The sequence below is a fragment of the Haliotis rubra genome, unplaced genomic scaffold, assembly GCF_003918875.1.
Source record: "Haliotis rubra isolate DU_JTF1 unplaced genomic scaffold, ASM391887v1 Scf40, whole genome shotgun sequence".
In the NCBI taxonomy this organism is placed as follows: Eukaryota; Metazoa; Mollusca; class Gastropoda; order Lepetellida; family Haliotidae; genus Haliotis; species Haliotis rubra.
Window position 1 is genome coordinate 2,138,869 of NW_025767080.1, and position 18,195 is coordinate 2,157,063.

Genomic DNA, 18,195 nt, shown 5'->3' on the forward strand with positions numbered 1-18,195 from the left:
TGGCATGTCACACAAATAACTGCTCGTGAGCCTATGTCAACTAGCAGAAACACCTACCCACATCAAAAACAAACAAACAGCTGTCCCCATAATATCAGTTGAGGTTCGAAATCGGCGCATCAGTAAACCAAACAACGTAAGCACAACACGGTATCTGTCTGTCATAGTGAGTATAGTTTACAATGCCTTTATCAATATCCCATTAATATCAATACCGCCGACATTGAAACGGTCGCGTACCGATCCGTCGATTTTTTGATTTCAGAGTAGTAACCGCAATCAAGGTGAAGGAATGAAACCTATGGCTTTAGTATAACGAGCAAACACTATAGCCAGATGGCCTCTCCACCCATCCCTACATAAAAGGTCAGATGACCAGGAAACAACACAATTGGTGAAGACAACTCTAACTTGTTGTCGTCTTGAATTGATTGTCCAGACATAAGCCTGACCAATGTTGGCGTGATAAATGTTGACCTGTACAGATAGCAAATTCATCGAGCTGAGAGTGGCTGATCTTTATTGGTCTGGGAGACCGAGGTCATGTCCAGTCGGGGAGATAAAACAAGACCCACTAATCTCCCACTCTGGCGTACATTTCGGTGAATGACTTCATGGTGAAGAATATAGTTCGGGAATATAAAGATTAATCACGTGACAAATGACCGACACAAAGGGTATCGTCTGATATGTCAAGACATATAAAATCCCGTAATGGATATTTTCCCGATTTGATAAACACATTTAACGAGATTCTGACCACCTTTTGCCCCATTCTTTTGTTTTATAATGACTGGGTAAGAAAATGCGACAAACGAAACTATGACTTACAGTCTACCATAAGTATAGATGTGATATTAAATTACCCTATACAGATCATCTTCAAGATGGCTTGCTGAATAGTCAAGCAGAGCTTGATTGAATTGGGTTTTCGTATCAAGGCTCTTTCTGGTCTGCTATTGGAAATTGAATAATTCAGTTATATCAAACAAATAAGGTTCTCCCAAATGAAATGTCGGAAGGCCCAGATTACACACCATAACAATCTCTTGTCTAGACATGGTATTGGAATACAAGCCCGACAGAGACAAGGATGATCATGGTGGACATGCTGTAGAGGTAGGTTGGTTGTTCAAAGCCACACTCAGCAATATTCCAGCTATATGGCAGCCGTCTGTAAATAATCGAGTCTGGACCAGACAATCCAGTGATCAACAACATGAGCATCGATCAACGAAATTGGGATACGCTGACACGTGTCAACCAAATCAGCGAGCCTGACCACCCGATCCCGTTAGTCGAATCTTTCGACTATCATTGGTAACAGAAGACCAATTCTAACCCCGATCTTCACTCACATGCTGCACAGAGCCAGACGAGCAAGGGTTTGGGTTTGATGCTAATATTTTACATTTTGATAATAAATTGGGATGGTAATAATGGTATCGATGATTCTACAATGACTAAAATATGTGCTTCATGTTCCCAACCCATTTTAGGTTTATTCGACTTAAACAGTATGCAAAAAATCTCTCTTCGGGTGAAAGTTTCCTATTACCCTGTCGTATGGTTGCGTCATGAGTGTCAACCACATGGGCCTGGTTATCATGTTTAAACGCCAGGATGTAGACCTAACTTGATTCTGTGAAAATGATACAAGACATCTCTTATGAGCATTATAGACAAGTCCGGTCGTGTTATCGGGTACTGCTTCGTGTACATATGAAACCAAGGTTTTCCGCGAACAGACTTTTCAACACCCCAGACAATGTCTGTACCAAGTGTGCGTGTATTGAATGTCTTTAAGTCTTTATTCAGCATTGGATGCCTCGTGGCCCAGATTACAAGCTGTGTTGAAATACAAATTTCTGTGTGGAAGATATTTCTGATAAGTACAATGATAACACATGTAGAAAAAATAGTTATATTGTACAAGAAATGATAATGCAGTTTATATAACATATGAAATCATGTTACGGCAAAAACTGGGAATCATTTTGCATAAAGATTTCTTTTTAAATCAATGCAAGTCCCATCAAAATATCAACATTTGTTGAAGACATAAGTTGTTGTTGTTTTCCCCGGGAAGGATAGTGATGAAAAATAATTTGGAATTAATTTTATTTCTGCTAATATTATAGTAAGGACAACCCAAAATAAAATGAAATTCATCTTCGACAGCCATATTGTCACACTTATCACATATTAGGGCAGATCGGTCAACGCTCTCTTTACTTTTCTTATAACGTTAGTTCTGAATCTTCATGTTATGAGAAAGTATACGAAACTTCGTGAGAACAACTTTTAAATCTTATCTGTAGAATTTGATAATACATAAAATTCTGAAATTCGTCAAAGGCATTTAGAAGTTGGTGTAGTAATACAAGACAAATCTTATGGATAACAACTTCTTGATCTATTTTTCATAAAGTTTCTGGGCTAGTTCTTGCCCCTTCTTCAGGTGTTGAATGTCATTATCCACCTGAAGAAGAGGCAAGAACTAGCCAGGAAACGTTGTGAAAAATAAATCAGAAGGTTTTTATCCATAAAGTAAAATTCTGTAGTTAGTAATGATTTATAAGAACTATAGCGGCAAAGAAATCTTGTGTTGATTTTTTGACACCAATTCTGAATTTCTAAACCTATGCATCGCCGTTTGAACAATCTTGGAAAATATTTCCTATCTCCACAATCTTGGGCGATATAGATATATGAGAATTTGTACTGCCGTGCTCATCTTGATCTTTCATCATAGTATAACAAGCGTGTGGGTATCTATTCGAATTCATACGGATCAGTCTGCACCAACAGCGAACGCATTTACAAAAGTAATTTGCACAAAGTTATGCCGCCCAATCTCTCCCAGTACTGCGCTGGATGAGCAGTAATTACTTATACCAAGGTATCTTTTAAAGCATCTTTTATTGAATGGCTGGTTGTGATTAATGTAACACAGTGATGGGGAATTGTTTTGTATAATTACCGCTGTAGGTACAACGTACGCAGAGACCAGCTGATATTGACAACATACAGTGTATTAATTGTCTTTCATGAACTTTAAGCATTGGCAAGCGAAAACAATTAAACACGGAAACCCGTATCTTGAGGCTGACTATGATATACTTGGAAATACCAATACTGTTCCAAACGTCAAGAAATCGGCTTTTTCATGCCATGCTATGGTTCCCCAGTGTGTCGATTCGTCCAGGACTAAACTGACCAGTCGACCTTGTCAACACAGGCGGAAGAGCTACTGAAAACTGGGACTGTGGTAGTGACGTGCGAATTCTTTAACCACTGGGATACCCAATTGCTACAGCATACTTCCAGAATCACTCCATTTGTATTCCATCGCATGAAGACGACACTTGCCTTCGCGTGACTCCATTTTTATGGATAGACAACTTCTTTAATGCAATAGATGCGACGTTTGGTGTAGATGCTAGCATCTATATCAAACAAATACTACGCCGAAACGTTGCATCTATTGCCATAAAAAGTTGTCTATCCATTAGAATTGTTCCTCTTCATTATACCAGCTTATAAATGTCACTTGAAGAAGGTCATGTGCCTCAACCATTCTTGGATAAATTGTAAAAACACACTCACTCACTCACTTTCCACATTGAACGAACACTGTGTGGTATGTAAGAGTTAGTTCCAAATGCCCTTAACATGCTGTTAGTTAATATGTGTGATACAAATGTGCGATTCATACTACAGCATGAAAACACAAACCTTGCTGACCTTGGTATAGCTTGAGGATGAGATGGGAGGAGAAAGGAGGGGAGTGGCCCTGGTGGTTTTCACAAACTTACTGACATTCTTACAACTAGAGCCTCCATTTAACCGCAGTACACGTTCTCTGTTCATCGTATCATGTTTAGGATGTTTCTATTTGCTGTATGTTGTCTCTTCATAGGATGGTGAAAACGCATTCAAATATGACGTGGAATACTGCGCTGACCTGCTCACCACCCTCAGCCCGAGTCAAGCCAAGGCTGTGTTCTCCCGGTACAAGGAGGTAAGGTGCAATCAATACCCATAGGCGCAATATGGTGGCATTGATTGAGAGAAAGCCATTGCAAAATCCTCGGAACGTTCTTCATCATTTTACTTTACATTTTCGTTCGCAATTTACAGTGGTGTTTTTTAGAAAGTTTGTTTATAGAGAGCCAGTCGATTCACGACCCATTGCAAATTGACGTGCAAATGATTACTTCCTGGTTTACTCTTTGGAAAATTTTAAAGGATTCGTTTTGTTGGAAATCGATGTTATTTGTTTTGTGCATCTGGACGGAAGTTTGCAGTTACTGAGAGATAGTTATTTTCAATATATTGCGCTCTCAATCTGTGCAATGATAATCATATATAGGCTTGTGGTGACAATGTTTGTATCAGCAGTGTTAAATGAAATGACAAAACAGGATAAGCATAAACTAGTTTTAATTTTTACACTTTAAGATTTAAACATTCCCGCTCTAACACCACCCTGCTGAACCACAAACTGTACTGTCCCCAGGCAGTTCTGAATCATGTGATCGGCCATTTTGCGGAAAATAGACCTCGTGGCCATTGTCATCCAGAACTAAATTTGACCAGTCGACCTTGCCAGCACAGGCGGAAAAGCTACTCAAAACTGGTAGTGTGGTAGTTGTATGTGCTTAGTGGTAATGAAAGGTGACGGATCACCAATATAGTTCTAGCCAATCCCGTGACTACTTGCGGTGAATGCTAGCTATGATCACATGGGGTAGCGCCACCTATGTTTCTTAATATTTATACCCCCTCGAGCATCTTCCATTTCCAACATTCAAATCCGAATAATGTTTTATTACGGAAAGGGGCAAGATTTGCCGATTTTTTCAAACTATAATTACAATCCACTATGGATGGGATACCACAAAAGCTCATTATTAATAGATAAAACCATCAGCGTGTCACTGGTAAATGTCACGCCGGCCTATATTAGAAGGGGAGTGGCTCAGATGGATGACTACAGGGGCCTATTGCGTATGGGTTGTCACAGTACGCTATAAAGATGGATAATAGCAACAACTTATTAGAGATGAATGACTACAGTTATTCATGATAGACGGGTATCCATAGTTTCTAATTATAGACACGTCGTCATATGAGCGAAATATTCTTAAGCACCACGTTAAACCCAATTTCACCTCACCTCACCTCTGATTATAGACAGCAGTAAACTAGCTAAATTCCTTGAAAGTTCGGCAACCCATGAGTGTTAAGTCAGGGTTTAAGCAGTATAATAATATGATTTACATCCCAGCTAAACAGATTAATGTGTAGGGATATTTGGATGGCTCGGACCGGTGACAATCGGAGATGATACGGTTACACCAAGAAACATAAACCTCGGATAAATCTGTGATTCGAACCTACGACACGCTGATCCTGGTATTACCGTAGCCGCTGACATTCAGCAAGGGCTGGAGGAAGACTCATTGATTTGCCTGCCTTTGGGGGTCGGCGTAATTGCTGCTGCAGCTGACGATGATGACGCAAAGCTCCATCACAAATTGAGCAAAAATAGAAATGAGGAAAACATGCACAGCTTTATTCTATTACAGCATTTAATTTACACATCGCTTCACAGAGCCCATCGGGCCTTGAGCGGTTTAAGATAAATATTTACATAGTCTTACATCTCATGGAATGGCGATATGGTGACAACGATCACATGTCGTGCAAGGCACCTCTACAGTTCCTTTCAAAAACATCGCTAAAGGTCAGCATCTTGTTGATGGTCTCCAGGCGGCCGTGGTGCTATTTTAGACCCGATGTCAGAAACAAAACAACTCACCAAGACTCGGATACTTCATGTGTTTGTTTTGAAAGCAATGCCAGCGCATACACTACTTTGTGTTTAACCGCATACTTTCAATCTTTCAAACTAGTATGGATCTCTGTGAGATCCGCTTAAAAAAGTACCGGGTAGTTGTCTGGGATAAAACAGTTACGGATCTAGAGGCACCGAATTCATGCCCTACACATCGTACGGCCCCTATACATATTGGTGGGTGGGAACTGTAGATTCATCCACAGTGACACGCAAGCTCTCAACCCTTTAAGCACTGTTTGTGATCAGACTGTGAATACATCATCTACAACGAGTTATACGCCTGAAGGCCATTGGAATGTTTCAATCTAGTAGAACTCAGCGGGAAGCAGTCAATGTTCACAATGTATCCAAGTGAATCATTTGCAGACTTGGGAAAGGTTTTCTGCTGACACAAATTGCTAATGATCTGCCCCTCACAACAGCATAGTTCGTTGGTCGATTAATCAGAAACCAGGCTTGAAGAAACAACGCACAGAAAGTCAAACCGCTGTTCTCCACTTGCCACTCGTGATATGTTACTGACCAGACGAATGGAAATCGTCTGGGTGTAGGCAATATGTTTGCCCAGGGACCACATCTTGTACCACTGAAGGAATCGCAGACAGCCTCGTGTAGCTGTTTCAGATTGGTCAAGATTCACTCTGGACTTTACTGGTCGTGTCCGAAGGCGTCCCTGACAAACATCATGCGAATGGCAACGCGAGTCAACGTGAAAGGCTTCGGGGTGGATGTATAATGATCTGGGACAGGATCGCAATGACTGCCACAACGCAACTGCTTATTGTCCATGGAAGTGTTATCGGACAAGACTAGCGACACAAAATACTTTCACCCGTAGTTGTGTTGGTGCGCCATGCTGGTCCACCTTTGAGGAGTGGACAAGACTCTCTTAGGTTGTCACTGGGAGATTGATTTCGACATTACGACGCCGTACAAACGAATGTTTGACCAGAAGTAGAATTAAGACGAATTATTGATCACATCTCACATCTTGTCGACGTTTTGCACCCTTACAATTAACACGTCCTGTTTATTCCATGTTACAGTCGTTTCACTGTTCAGTACCATCACTCGAGGTGTATTGCTGAAATCATCTGTTATTTACGATTATCTATCCCTTACTTATTCTGTAGAGTATACATCAAACCATGTTAACTGAATGTTTATGTTGAGATATAATACACCACCTTACCAAACATAGGTGTAGTGCTGCCCAACTAAGAAACAGGACAGGTATGTGTAGGTGTGTAGGTGTGTGTAGATGTGCCTAGATCACTGTAGGTCTGTGTAGGTCCTGTTGGTTTTTCTAAGGTCATGGTGAGTCCTTGCAGTCCCCGATAGGTCAGGGTAGGTCAGTGTGGGTACTTATGGTTCTGTTCAGATCCGCGCTGTCGAAAATGTTCCCGATGTTGTAATCTCATATGATGCAGACAGTTCAGGCTGTGTGTCTAACAGTCGAAATTGCTGTCTTGATGTTACCCTGATGGTGTTGTGAGTGTGCTATGGAAGCGTTGCTGTATTCCAGCTGTATGCATTTATCCACAAATGCTCTGATACCTTAGTGAAGACGTTAGAACTTAGATAATATCAAATTTCCCTCCCTGCTGACACCTACTCTGATAGAGACCAGATTGTATGCTGGTGACTTCCGGAACTATCTCTGCGCTAAAAGCAGTTGGTAATGGTTGCTGTCGTTTTTCCTTTTCTTCTCAGTGTACGCTTTATGAGATTCTTTGGGCGTCAAGTTGATATGACTGGTGTTGTCGAAACCATATCACATTAGAGGAAATTACTTAGAGAATAACATATCAGCTTCGCGTGATTATAGATTATCTGTCCTGAGCAATGTCATTATTGTACAGACGAGATGATAATCCCTAATTCATTGTTGCTCGAAGCATTTCCTGTATACTTCCAGTTCTTTTCTGAGAACATGTAGAAAAAAGTGTGTTTTACATAAATCCTTTCTGATATCATGAAAAGAAGTTCTTCAGTTTGATCTTAATTGCTCGCATAAATTTGGCATAGACTTCAAACTGTGAAGCATGGAATGCGGGAGAAGGACATATAGTGTATAAAGGATTGGTTTAGGGGAATTAACTCGATTCCAGTAACAAACGCATCTCAACCGTAACTTCGAAAGTTTAGATCGTTTACAATAATAGTGGGAACAATATGTCTGATTGAAGATGATTAAAGCTTGACTCCACGAGGGCCATACAGTGTCGTTTGCTCCTTGTATTATCGTCTACTCCTCGTATTGTCGTCTACTCGTATTATCGTCTGCGCCCCGTAGTGTCGTCTGCCTCCGTATTGACGCTCAATTTACTGTTGTCTGTTCGCCGTTTTGTCATCTACTCCACGTATGATCGTCTCCTCTCCGGAGTGTTGTCTGCGTCCGAATTACCGTCTGCACCCTGTACTGTCATCTGCCCCAGTATTTTCGTCTGCTCGTCGTGTGGTCGTCTGCTCTGCTTACTGATCTCGCTATTGTCTCGTACAGACTTACTCATATTGAATCTTTTGCTTTCACTGATTCAGTGAGTTTCTTTCAAACGAGTCGCGTCCTCTGATCGCCGGCTATCCCGCTGCATGTGATCCCTTTTCTCGCTGCATGTAATTAACAACCGACTGGAAATAATCGATGCCAATAGTTTGATCTTCATTTAATAGCTATATTACAGCCTTCTTGTAAAGGTATGGTTAACGTTTCATGTAGCACTGTATCAGTGTTCAATATTTTATGAGTCTCAAAAGTGTTTCTCCCGAAGAGAAGGGATCATTTTGACAAAAGTCTTCAATACCTGCGATTTGTGTATATTAAATGAAACAGCATGTGTGGCTAGCAAAACGTAGATCGTATGCATTATTTATGTCCTGGTTGATGGAGATGTCGTTGTGGGAGATGATTGATGTAGTTGCTGGTGTACATGTAGCTGATGAGGATGTCTATAGAAGTTTCAGCAGACAGTATCAGTGTATTCGGGTCAGGAAAGGGGTTTGTTTTCTTTAAGAAACTGGCTTGTTATTGATAACTTTCGCAAAGGTGAATAATTTGATAATGTTAATTCTGGCTCAAGCCTTTCAGACGATCTTGTTGGAATTGTCTGTAGTAAAAAATACACCATTCTCTTAATCCGGAACTGGTTAGACGGCTAAGTTTCTCTGGAAAACATGCCCGTGTGTGTTATGTGTTTCAGATGTGACAAGCCGTGTAATCTGGTATGTGTTTTATGGCGTACAATAGATAAGAGCGTATAATCATCTTTACGGGGTGGTTTACACTGAATATAGAGTCACACCAAAGTCTGTACATTAGGAAGCTCATATTGCTGTCAACAGTGAGGTCAGAGTGTACACAGACATTAACGCTGACTTCGTGTACTTGAGATGAGGTGCCTGAGAATGTGGGTTCGAATCCCGGATTGGACTCAACCCAACAAAAGTACTGAAATCTGTACTGTACTGTGAAGTGTAACCTCAAATATATCATATGTGTACTTTGTTACAACAGCCACAGGACCACAATTTAACATTGTGTACATGAATTATATACTAGGCACAAAAAGAAACTGTGCATACAAAAATCTAAACTTATCAAACCTGTGTAGACACATAAGGATTTAAACTCAGCGATTAGTGACATGTATCCAACATGCATGCACGTGCCACGTTCCGTGACGTCAGTGGGTTCGTCCTTGAGACGTGCAATACGTTGTTGCACGTGCATTCCGGGAAAGAGAAACAGAGCAAATGAATGCCACACAATACTTTCACTTTGGAAAGCTCAACCCCTGCCCTTGCGATCGTTCAAAAAATTAAACGGCTATTGAAACGCATAGCATACCAAGGCTCACGTCTGCACAACGTCATGAGGCCATTGGCATGGTCCGTGGGGGAATGTCTCAACGACAAGTAGCTGCACATTTCCACTGCCACCGGAACACCATTACTGCACTGGTGAGACGCTACCAGAACACAAATGACGTCATCGATCGGCCACGTTCTGGACGTCCACGTGTAACAACGCCAACACAGGACATATGGATAAGGGTGACCCATCTTCGCCACAGGTTTCAGACTGCAGTGATGACTGCCCGAACCATCCCAGGACTTCGCCGTATCCACCCCAACACAGTTTGACAACCTGACACAACGTCATCGACAAGCTCGCCGAATGTGGTGCCGAAATCATGTCCGCAGACCCTTCTTTTTGGTGGAGAGATGTTGTTTTTACAGATGAGTCCAGGTTTAACATTTCCCATAGTGATGGACGTCAACGTGCCTATAGACGCGTGGGAGAACGTTATGCACAGGCCTGTGTCTTGGAGAGGAATCGCTTTGGTGGTGGTTCCGTGATGATTTGGGGTGGAATAACAGCACGCCAAAGAACTCCTTTGGTGATTGTTCAGGGCAACTTAACTGGTGTGGGCTACAGGGATCAGATTCTTCGACCTGTGGCAATTCCTTTTTCTGCAACGTCATGGCCCTGGGTTAACATTCCAACAGGACAATGCCCGCCCTCATACGGCAAGGGTTGCTATGGATTTCTTGCAACACCACAACGTTGACTTACTGCCTTGGCCTGCAAATTCACCGAATCTCTCCCCGATAGAGCATGTTTTGGACGAGATGGGTCGACGTCTACGCCGATTTCCTCATCCGCCAGATAACGTCCTTGACCTTGCAACAGAACTTTAGAGAATCTGGCGTGACATCCCACCAGCCTTCATTGCACGTTTGATATGCTCTATGCGTCGTCGATGCACTGCTGTTCTCAATGCCGATGGTGGACATACCCGTTATTGAGCTTGTGACATGGTCGTTTGACCCCTGTCCCGCTTGTGGACTCGTGGCGTCATTGTGATTGACTTTTCAATTGAAATTCTCCCGACTTGTTATGGTCTCATGATCCCTCCATTAAAGTTTATATGTACCTTTGACATCGTTATCGTACTTATCAACTGGGATAATATTTTGACAATGAGCAGTTTCTTTATGTGGCTAGTATATATATACAGTGGCATATAAGAGCATGGTAACAATATATATTTATTGTGTATACAGTGGCCAAAACAGAGTGCATGGTAACAATTTGCAGTACAGTCTCTGTGCAAACCTAGTAAATCATCGTATTCAGAGATTGCTTTGACAGCCTTGAGTCCATAATGCTTTCTGGCATTTTCCCACAATCCTAGCGACTTCGTCGACAAGGTGGGCGTTTTAAGGTCGAACAACACAGACTGCCAAGATGGAACAGGTGTTGTTGGGTCCTAGCTAATGGTTATAAAAACAGGTTATTGTTTATATAAAGTCGTTAACATGCTGGGGGGCCTCTAAAACACATCAATCGTGTGAGTGGGCGCTCCCAGACAGATATAATTGCAGACAGATGATGTTAGCGGTTACTCGATAAGACCCGAGATGGGTTACACGGTCATTGCTTAAGCTGGGAAAAGTAAGTGTTCTCATGAAAATTATGTTATAAAGTTTGTTACTGATCTGAAGAGAAGGTCTAGTTTATTAGCAGTATTCAACGGCGGTGGACACTAGAAATGGGCTTTTCGCAGTGTGCCCATGAGGGGAATCGAACCAAGGTCTTTGGCGTAACGAGCTAACGCTTAAACCACTCTAACCCAGCTGCCGTGAATGAGTGAGTGAGCAAGTGGAGTCCAGTTACATGGTGGTAGCACTGTTGCATACATACGTCGACGAGCACATATTATGAACGAAACACCCCCAAAACAGAGATTGACATGCAACTACACACAATTGTACAATTGGTGTTCCTTAAAGCGCTACAAGCAGGTTAATCAAAGTGATAGTAAATAATACAGTTGTGTATGATCTGGTTTAATAAATACAAGGTATTGTGTCAATATGGGTTCCGCTTTGATCATATGTTGAAGATACATCGCGAAAAGAGTCCGTGTTAAGCAGATTCCGCTGTATGTTACACCGTGTGCCATATTGTTAGCTATGTTTTTCGTCTTTGAAACAGAATTTCGACGAAATGAATGTCACAGGAACAAGCATTTAATTTGCTATTTTTATTGCCAAGCAACCCCTTCTTGTGTGACTTCAACGACCATCTTCTACATTTTTGTTAAGAAACCATTAGAGGTGGCCATCGATCAATCAACGGTGTCACGACGGGTTTCACGCTTTGTACACGACACCGCTGTTACAACGAACACACAACACCTCGACTGAACAGAACATTCAAAAGAAGGAAACTTGCTCGAAACAGTTATTACAGCACAGTCAGTCGCATGCTGACAGTATGGATATATTTAAAGTGAATAGAGTGAAGAATATTCTACTTGAAGTATCCATGATCTGTCCCTCATGAATTGACGTTGAACGACCCCGTCGAAACTCCAGCCTGCAACAATACTTGCCTCGCAACAGACACTGCGTATTACATTATCTGTGGTCTGTTTCACAGAATCTGCTTGTGGTTTTTCAATCGCACGGATAATGTATTAAGCAAGATTGAACTAACCTATGTTGACAAAATGATATGTAATCCTCATGACGGTCACGTGAGCTAAATCCGTTTGTCTATCTTGTTAACATCTGTGTCAATCCAATTGGTTTAAAATGGTATTTATACACGGTCAGGTCCCTTGTGTTTCCCTTATGACAAGGCATCTGTGTTTTCAGCAATGACCATGTTAAAAATAGGTTTGTGCAGGTGCTTCGAGACCGATTCTTGGTTAATGTGGTTATTTTTGTTACGTTTCCCCAGAAAATTAACACTGGCAGTACTATCTCGAGTATATCAATCCTAGATTAGCAGAAGAATAACTTTCAGGGTTATAGTCGGGGACTATCACTAAGAGTTAAATAAGAAAATGGGTGTAAACCAGCGCTTATTTTCCAGATCATTTCACGAAAAAACATAGTTTTACCAGTGGCAATTGCAACACTGACAACACAGCATAGACGTATTGGAAGAATTTCAGTCAAAGAGAAGGCATATGTTTTCTTAATGTATTCGAACTTCTATCTTTTTTAACTCCACACTGAAATAGAATGAATTTGAGATGTCGCTGTGCCTTTGCCTGTGGCATGTGGGGGCGGTGGGGTAGCCTAGTGGTTAAAGCGTTGGCTCGTCACGCCGAAGACCCGGGTTCGATTCCCCACATGGGCACAATGTGTTAAGCCCATTTCTGGTGTCCCCCGCCGTGATATTGCTGGAATATTGCTAAAAGCGGCGTAAAACTAAACTCAGTCTGTGACATGTGACAGAGTAACACTTTCACACTACCTGCATCATAAACTGACGTTCAAAAGAAAGTACACACCTGGTGTTTTGGGATTATTTGAAAAGTATTGTGATTTTGACTGGCAACTTCGCATCTGTGGTGTTTTGGCAACATATTAGGAAAGTCTGTGACTTTTATATCACTTTAAAAAATGATTTCAAAACATTTACGTCGCTTTTTTTAAAGTAATCCAAAAGCACCGGGTGTATACTTTCTTTTGTACGTCAGTGTATATTCAAATAGCTGTCAACCTTGCAGGACCTGTCCAAGGTTTCAAACTGCTGCCTTATGGCCCAGCTGGTTCCTTCATTGGAGAGAATCATAGTTTTGGCAGACATTTTTGTGCTCCATACAATACACTACAAGAACGATGATATACTGAGATGTAGTGAGAATAAAGGAACAAGCCAGTGACCTCATGTTTTTTTGTTGCAGCTTTCTGGAGAGGATGTGACGAAATCTATAGAGAAACACATGGCGGGTTATCCTGAAATGGCTTGCCTATCGGTTGGTAAGTCAGCTATGGCTGTCACACCCGGGATAGTATTCATAAACTGAGGGGCAAAAGAATGCACCGACTTTTATTATGTAATGGAAACTTGAAAGACTTCCTGCAATAGTTTGTTTGTCAAATGTAATCCGTGGCTTGGCTATTTTGTGTAAACAGTGGTTTATTGAAGATTGAGGTATAGAAAGTCGGTGCAACGGACCAGCCAGTCCTGACTATATATCCCCCGAAACAAACCCAGGGGGGTTGTAAAGGGGAAATAGCTGTGACAGTTACATAAATAGGTCACTGAAAATCAGTGATGACACCAGTGTTGATTTTTCAAGCTTAAGGCTTTTAAATAAAAGCAATATTTATCTAAAAATATTACGTAGAGATAGTCCTTGATATCTGACTAATTCTTGGTTTGTGATAAAATCGGTTGAGAGATTTTATCTTTTCCCTAAGTTTATCTGCATCTGTATCTGTTTTCAACACTCCCTATCAATCGGTATATTTGCATAGGTAACACTGCCACATTTATTACAGCGCGCTACCTTCAAAGCCCATATCTGTACACAGCGCACGTGCTGCACGAGGCAACCAGCGGCACCGGCACCAACGACAATCTATTGATGGCCGTCATCGTCGGCAGGTCAGAGGTGAGTTGACCCAAAAGTGAGTGAGTGAGTTTGGTTTCACGCCGCTTTTAGCAATATCAAAAATGAATCCCTACCCTTTAGTATATCTCCACAAACACTACTACATACTACACTACTTATATCATACATGTACTCTTATAACATTCAGTACCTATCGGACATGTACCTATGGGTATTGTGCGTGGAATGCTTTGGTCAAACGAGAGTCGTAACGGTGACTGATACTATAGATCGTGGGGTAAACGCTGACCTTGAATTCAAGTGGAGGGAAAAAAGCTCATAATATCAAAGACTTGTTTGAATGGATTCGACTTGATTATAGAGCTGTGATAGAGCTGATATTATGCTGTCAAAGATGTAAAATATCACATACATATCGACTTTTGTCTGTTTACTTCACAATTGTATGCACTCGTGTGAAATCAAATTGTCGCAAGGGTATGCCTTTGGTGTTGGACGATACTGACTCCAACATGGCGTATTCAGACTTACACTGCACTTTAGTTGTACGTGCCTTCAAACTACTCGTGGAAGCACTTACTTCGAAAACCTGTTTACTTACGAGCTCGTACACCGTCATTAAAGAACAGTATTCTGGACAAAGAAAACATTCTTTGGCCAAAGAAATTTAATGTCATTGCCTTTTTTTCGTGCGATAGATAATATTGAAGAACATGCACTGTTTCACTGATCATATATGACCTTATCGTTTATCATTAATCATTCATAAGAAATATGATATGTTTTTCTTTCATTTATCAGTCTGCTCCTTAATATAGACGCATCAGGTATCAATTTCGAGTGACCTGATTATTATATCCATAAAACGATCAAAGACCTTTCTAAAGATGAAGCTCTTGTGCCACGTGTCGGAAAGATTGTCGAAGCCGATGAAACTAGTCTAACCAAGTTACAATAATCATTGTCACACAACTAATAATGCAAGCAGCATATATTGATACAATTAAACTTGATTATCTTTAACAGATCGACCTGGTAAACATCATGATGGCCTACAAAGCTATCTTTAAGAAGTCCCTGGAAGATGTCGTGCAGAGCGAGTGCAGTGGAGATTACCGGAAGCTGCTGTCCGCCATTTTGAAATATCAATCTTGACTTGCGAAATATCCCGGATGTAGCATTCCCCATCTGCAAAGACGCTAAATGAAAGACGACAACTCTGTAAGATATGCTGGATCACATGTGCCCTATATAAGCACATTACTGAAAGCGTCAATTTTATATTTACTTAGTATCAAAGAACGTATCGTATGGCGTTCAGATTCATTAGGGGAAATGTAGCGCATGTTTCTGTGAAAAACAACCACGAAGTCATCTGTCTAATGGGTTTTCCATTAAAAGCTAATACTGAAGCACATACAACAGCATCATGTTCCGAGAAACATCGATTTTGTGTAAAAATATCTCGAAGAAAAGCATTACTTCTAAGCAAAATAGCGAAATATATTGATATTACTGATTTGAATCCTTTTACTGAAATATGTTTATAATCACAGGCCAGTGTTTACTCATTTGTTTGTTTATTCCATCGTTGAAGTATATTTGTTTCATATTTCTCGGTATGTATGTACATAGAAACAGATTAAATGAAGTCAGTCGGTATAACCATATGACCTTTTCTGCCAGATTGAAATTGAATTTTTATAATATTTCATTCAGGTACATGGATGAAATATATCAGGTTATATTGTAGCGGATTAACAGCTCATGTGGATTCGGGGTCGCCCACCCAAACATTTATATTCTTGATCCGTTGATACTGTTTGATACCGTCTGTTCGTCTGAAGGTTGGAGCACACATTTCCTCACCCTCGGTTTACCCGCATCCGTTACACAATGTATATCGATTAAAGGATTTAATGCCTAACTGACGTCAAATGTATAAAGAGACCCTTAGTAATTGAAATATGTACTACCGACAAAAGGGGGACTGATGAAATGATAATGAAGGTGTAATAACAAAAGAGGTCTGTAAAATATATTTCGGGCGCGTTGATCAATGTCTGGTGCGTCCATCATGATGGGCAAGACATGTAGGACACATTGATGGTATGGTGTTGATTAACTTGCATTGGCGCCATTGGCGTAACATGATGAGCTTCACAAGCTGGGCAACGTCGGTCGCTCTCTGGCGTACCCTCTCGGGTGACCTGCCAGAGGACACTCCGGAGATAACAATTGAAAACCTGGGCCGATGTGGCCTGGAATTGCCGTCGTCTTACAGTACAGAATTTCTGCTGATAATGCTAGCGAATAGGACAACGACACGGCGCACAGTTTCGTCAACGTAGCGGTTGAAAGACAAATGTCCTCACCAGTTCGCCTTTCGCCTACCTGATTGTGCGGGAGTATCTACTGATAACAGGTGATTTGATTAAATTGCCTAGTGTAAACAATGTACAGGACCGTTCATAATTTATGGCTAGTGGGGGTGATGATGACCTTTATGGAGAAGCATGTACAATGTGAGTGACTCCCCCCTAAAATTTATGTACAAAGTAAGTGACTCCCCTCCGTGTCATGTACAAATCAATGTCCCCGTCCCCTTCCCATATTTTTTAAGCATAATGTTTTAATATTCCATGTACAAAATTGCTGCCCCCTCCCTAGTACATGTGTACGATATTGATGACCCCTCTACCTCCCCAGAACAAAATGATCCCCCCCACCGCAACCCCCATTAAAATCATCATCACCCCCTAGCCATAAATTATGAACGGTCCCTAATGATACGATCTTTTCAAGGTCTCAATCCGCCTTCCACTACTTGTCCAAAGGGGGAAAATTACATTTGTTGACAAACAGATGGTTGACATAGACGTCCTCGCCTCGGTCTTACAACAATTCGCCATTTTGTCTATATATTCAGATACTGTCTCTGAGTCATTTCTAACAGTGCACACGCAATTTGGCTTGTATGTGCGCGTGCATCACGTGCTGGTCATGCACGTGATGTGGAATTTCAGTGTGGCTTTAGATTCAAGGCCACGGTATTGTAAATATACCCCTTAACCACATCAAATCATTAGTTCCCTGTTCATTATCGGTAGTACGTCAAGTTTATTGCAGGTGAAGAGTATATCACCCTCAGTCTTGATGCGGTCATTACACTTAGAAAAACACCCATTGCTGAAATCGCCACATTATAAACCTTCAAATTGTTCATATTTAATAATATCTACGCGATATTTCTTCTATATTACCTATAACCACGCGACTGTCGCCAGTCACTCAGGTAATACCAGCCAGTATTTGGTGGAAGGATATCGGATGTGTATTTATTAGTTTCACTCGTTTACGTGCTGTTAATACGACGCAATCTGGCGGCAGTCGTTACCGTTACATGATTGGTGCTCGATACACATTTCATACGTTTTTTTCTGTGTATGATAGAATATGCCTTTTTCAAATATATGACGTCACTTTCCAGCAACTACATGAGGCGGATTGGTGATGCGATTTTCAGTATCATTACTCCATTTTCCGAATTATTGTCGTAATATGTAACGTCAACGCCAGAATTGAGTGTTACTCAGTGTTATCAAGTGTTATTCAGTGTTATCGATAGATGCTTCTGAAATTACAAATCAAAAACGGAATTTGACGAAAAAAACCGAGTTGACCGGAAGGTACTGATTGCATCAACTACGCTAAACTACAGTTTATAACGAATCAAGAGACTCATTTGTAACACACTATTAATATCACGATTTCATTCTTGAGACCATCTGCTTTGTGTCAAACAAGGGAACTTGTTGTTTTCGGGTTAATTCTAGAATACCTTCACAAACTGACATTTCAGACACGGGAGACACTTTTTATTGATTTAGTTATTCCACAAGGGAGATCAAATCAGGGTAATCATATTTTCATCTAAATATATCGAGT

General features: G+C 41.0%; 1 protein-coding gene across 1 annotated transcript in view; it reads left to right on the forward strand.

Moving 5' to 3' along the window:
• LOC124287401 (titin homolog) overlaps positions 1–16,594 on the forward strand; it is a 124,149-nt gene extending 107,555 nt beyond the window's left edge. The window contains exons 33-36 of the mRNA XM_046723935.1: positions 3,923–4,024; positions 13,573–13,648; positions 14,174–14,286; positions 15,274–16,594. Of these exons, the coding sequence (XP_046579891.1) occupies positions 3,923–4,024; positions 13,573–13,648; positions 14,174–14,286; positions 15,274–15,402 (420 nt within the window). The 3' untranslated portion in view covers positions 15,403–16,594. The remainder of the gene's footprint in view (positions 1–3,922; positions 4,025–13,572; positions 13,649–14,173; positions 14,287–15,273) is intronic.
• Positions 16,595–18,195: the final 1,601 nt, after the last annotated feature.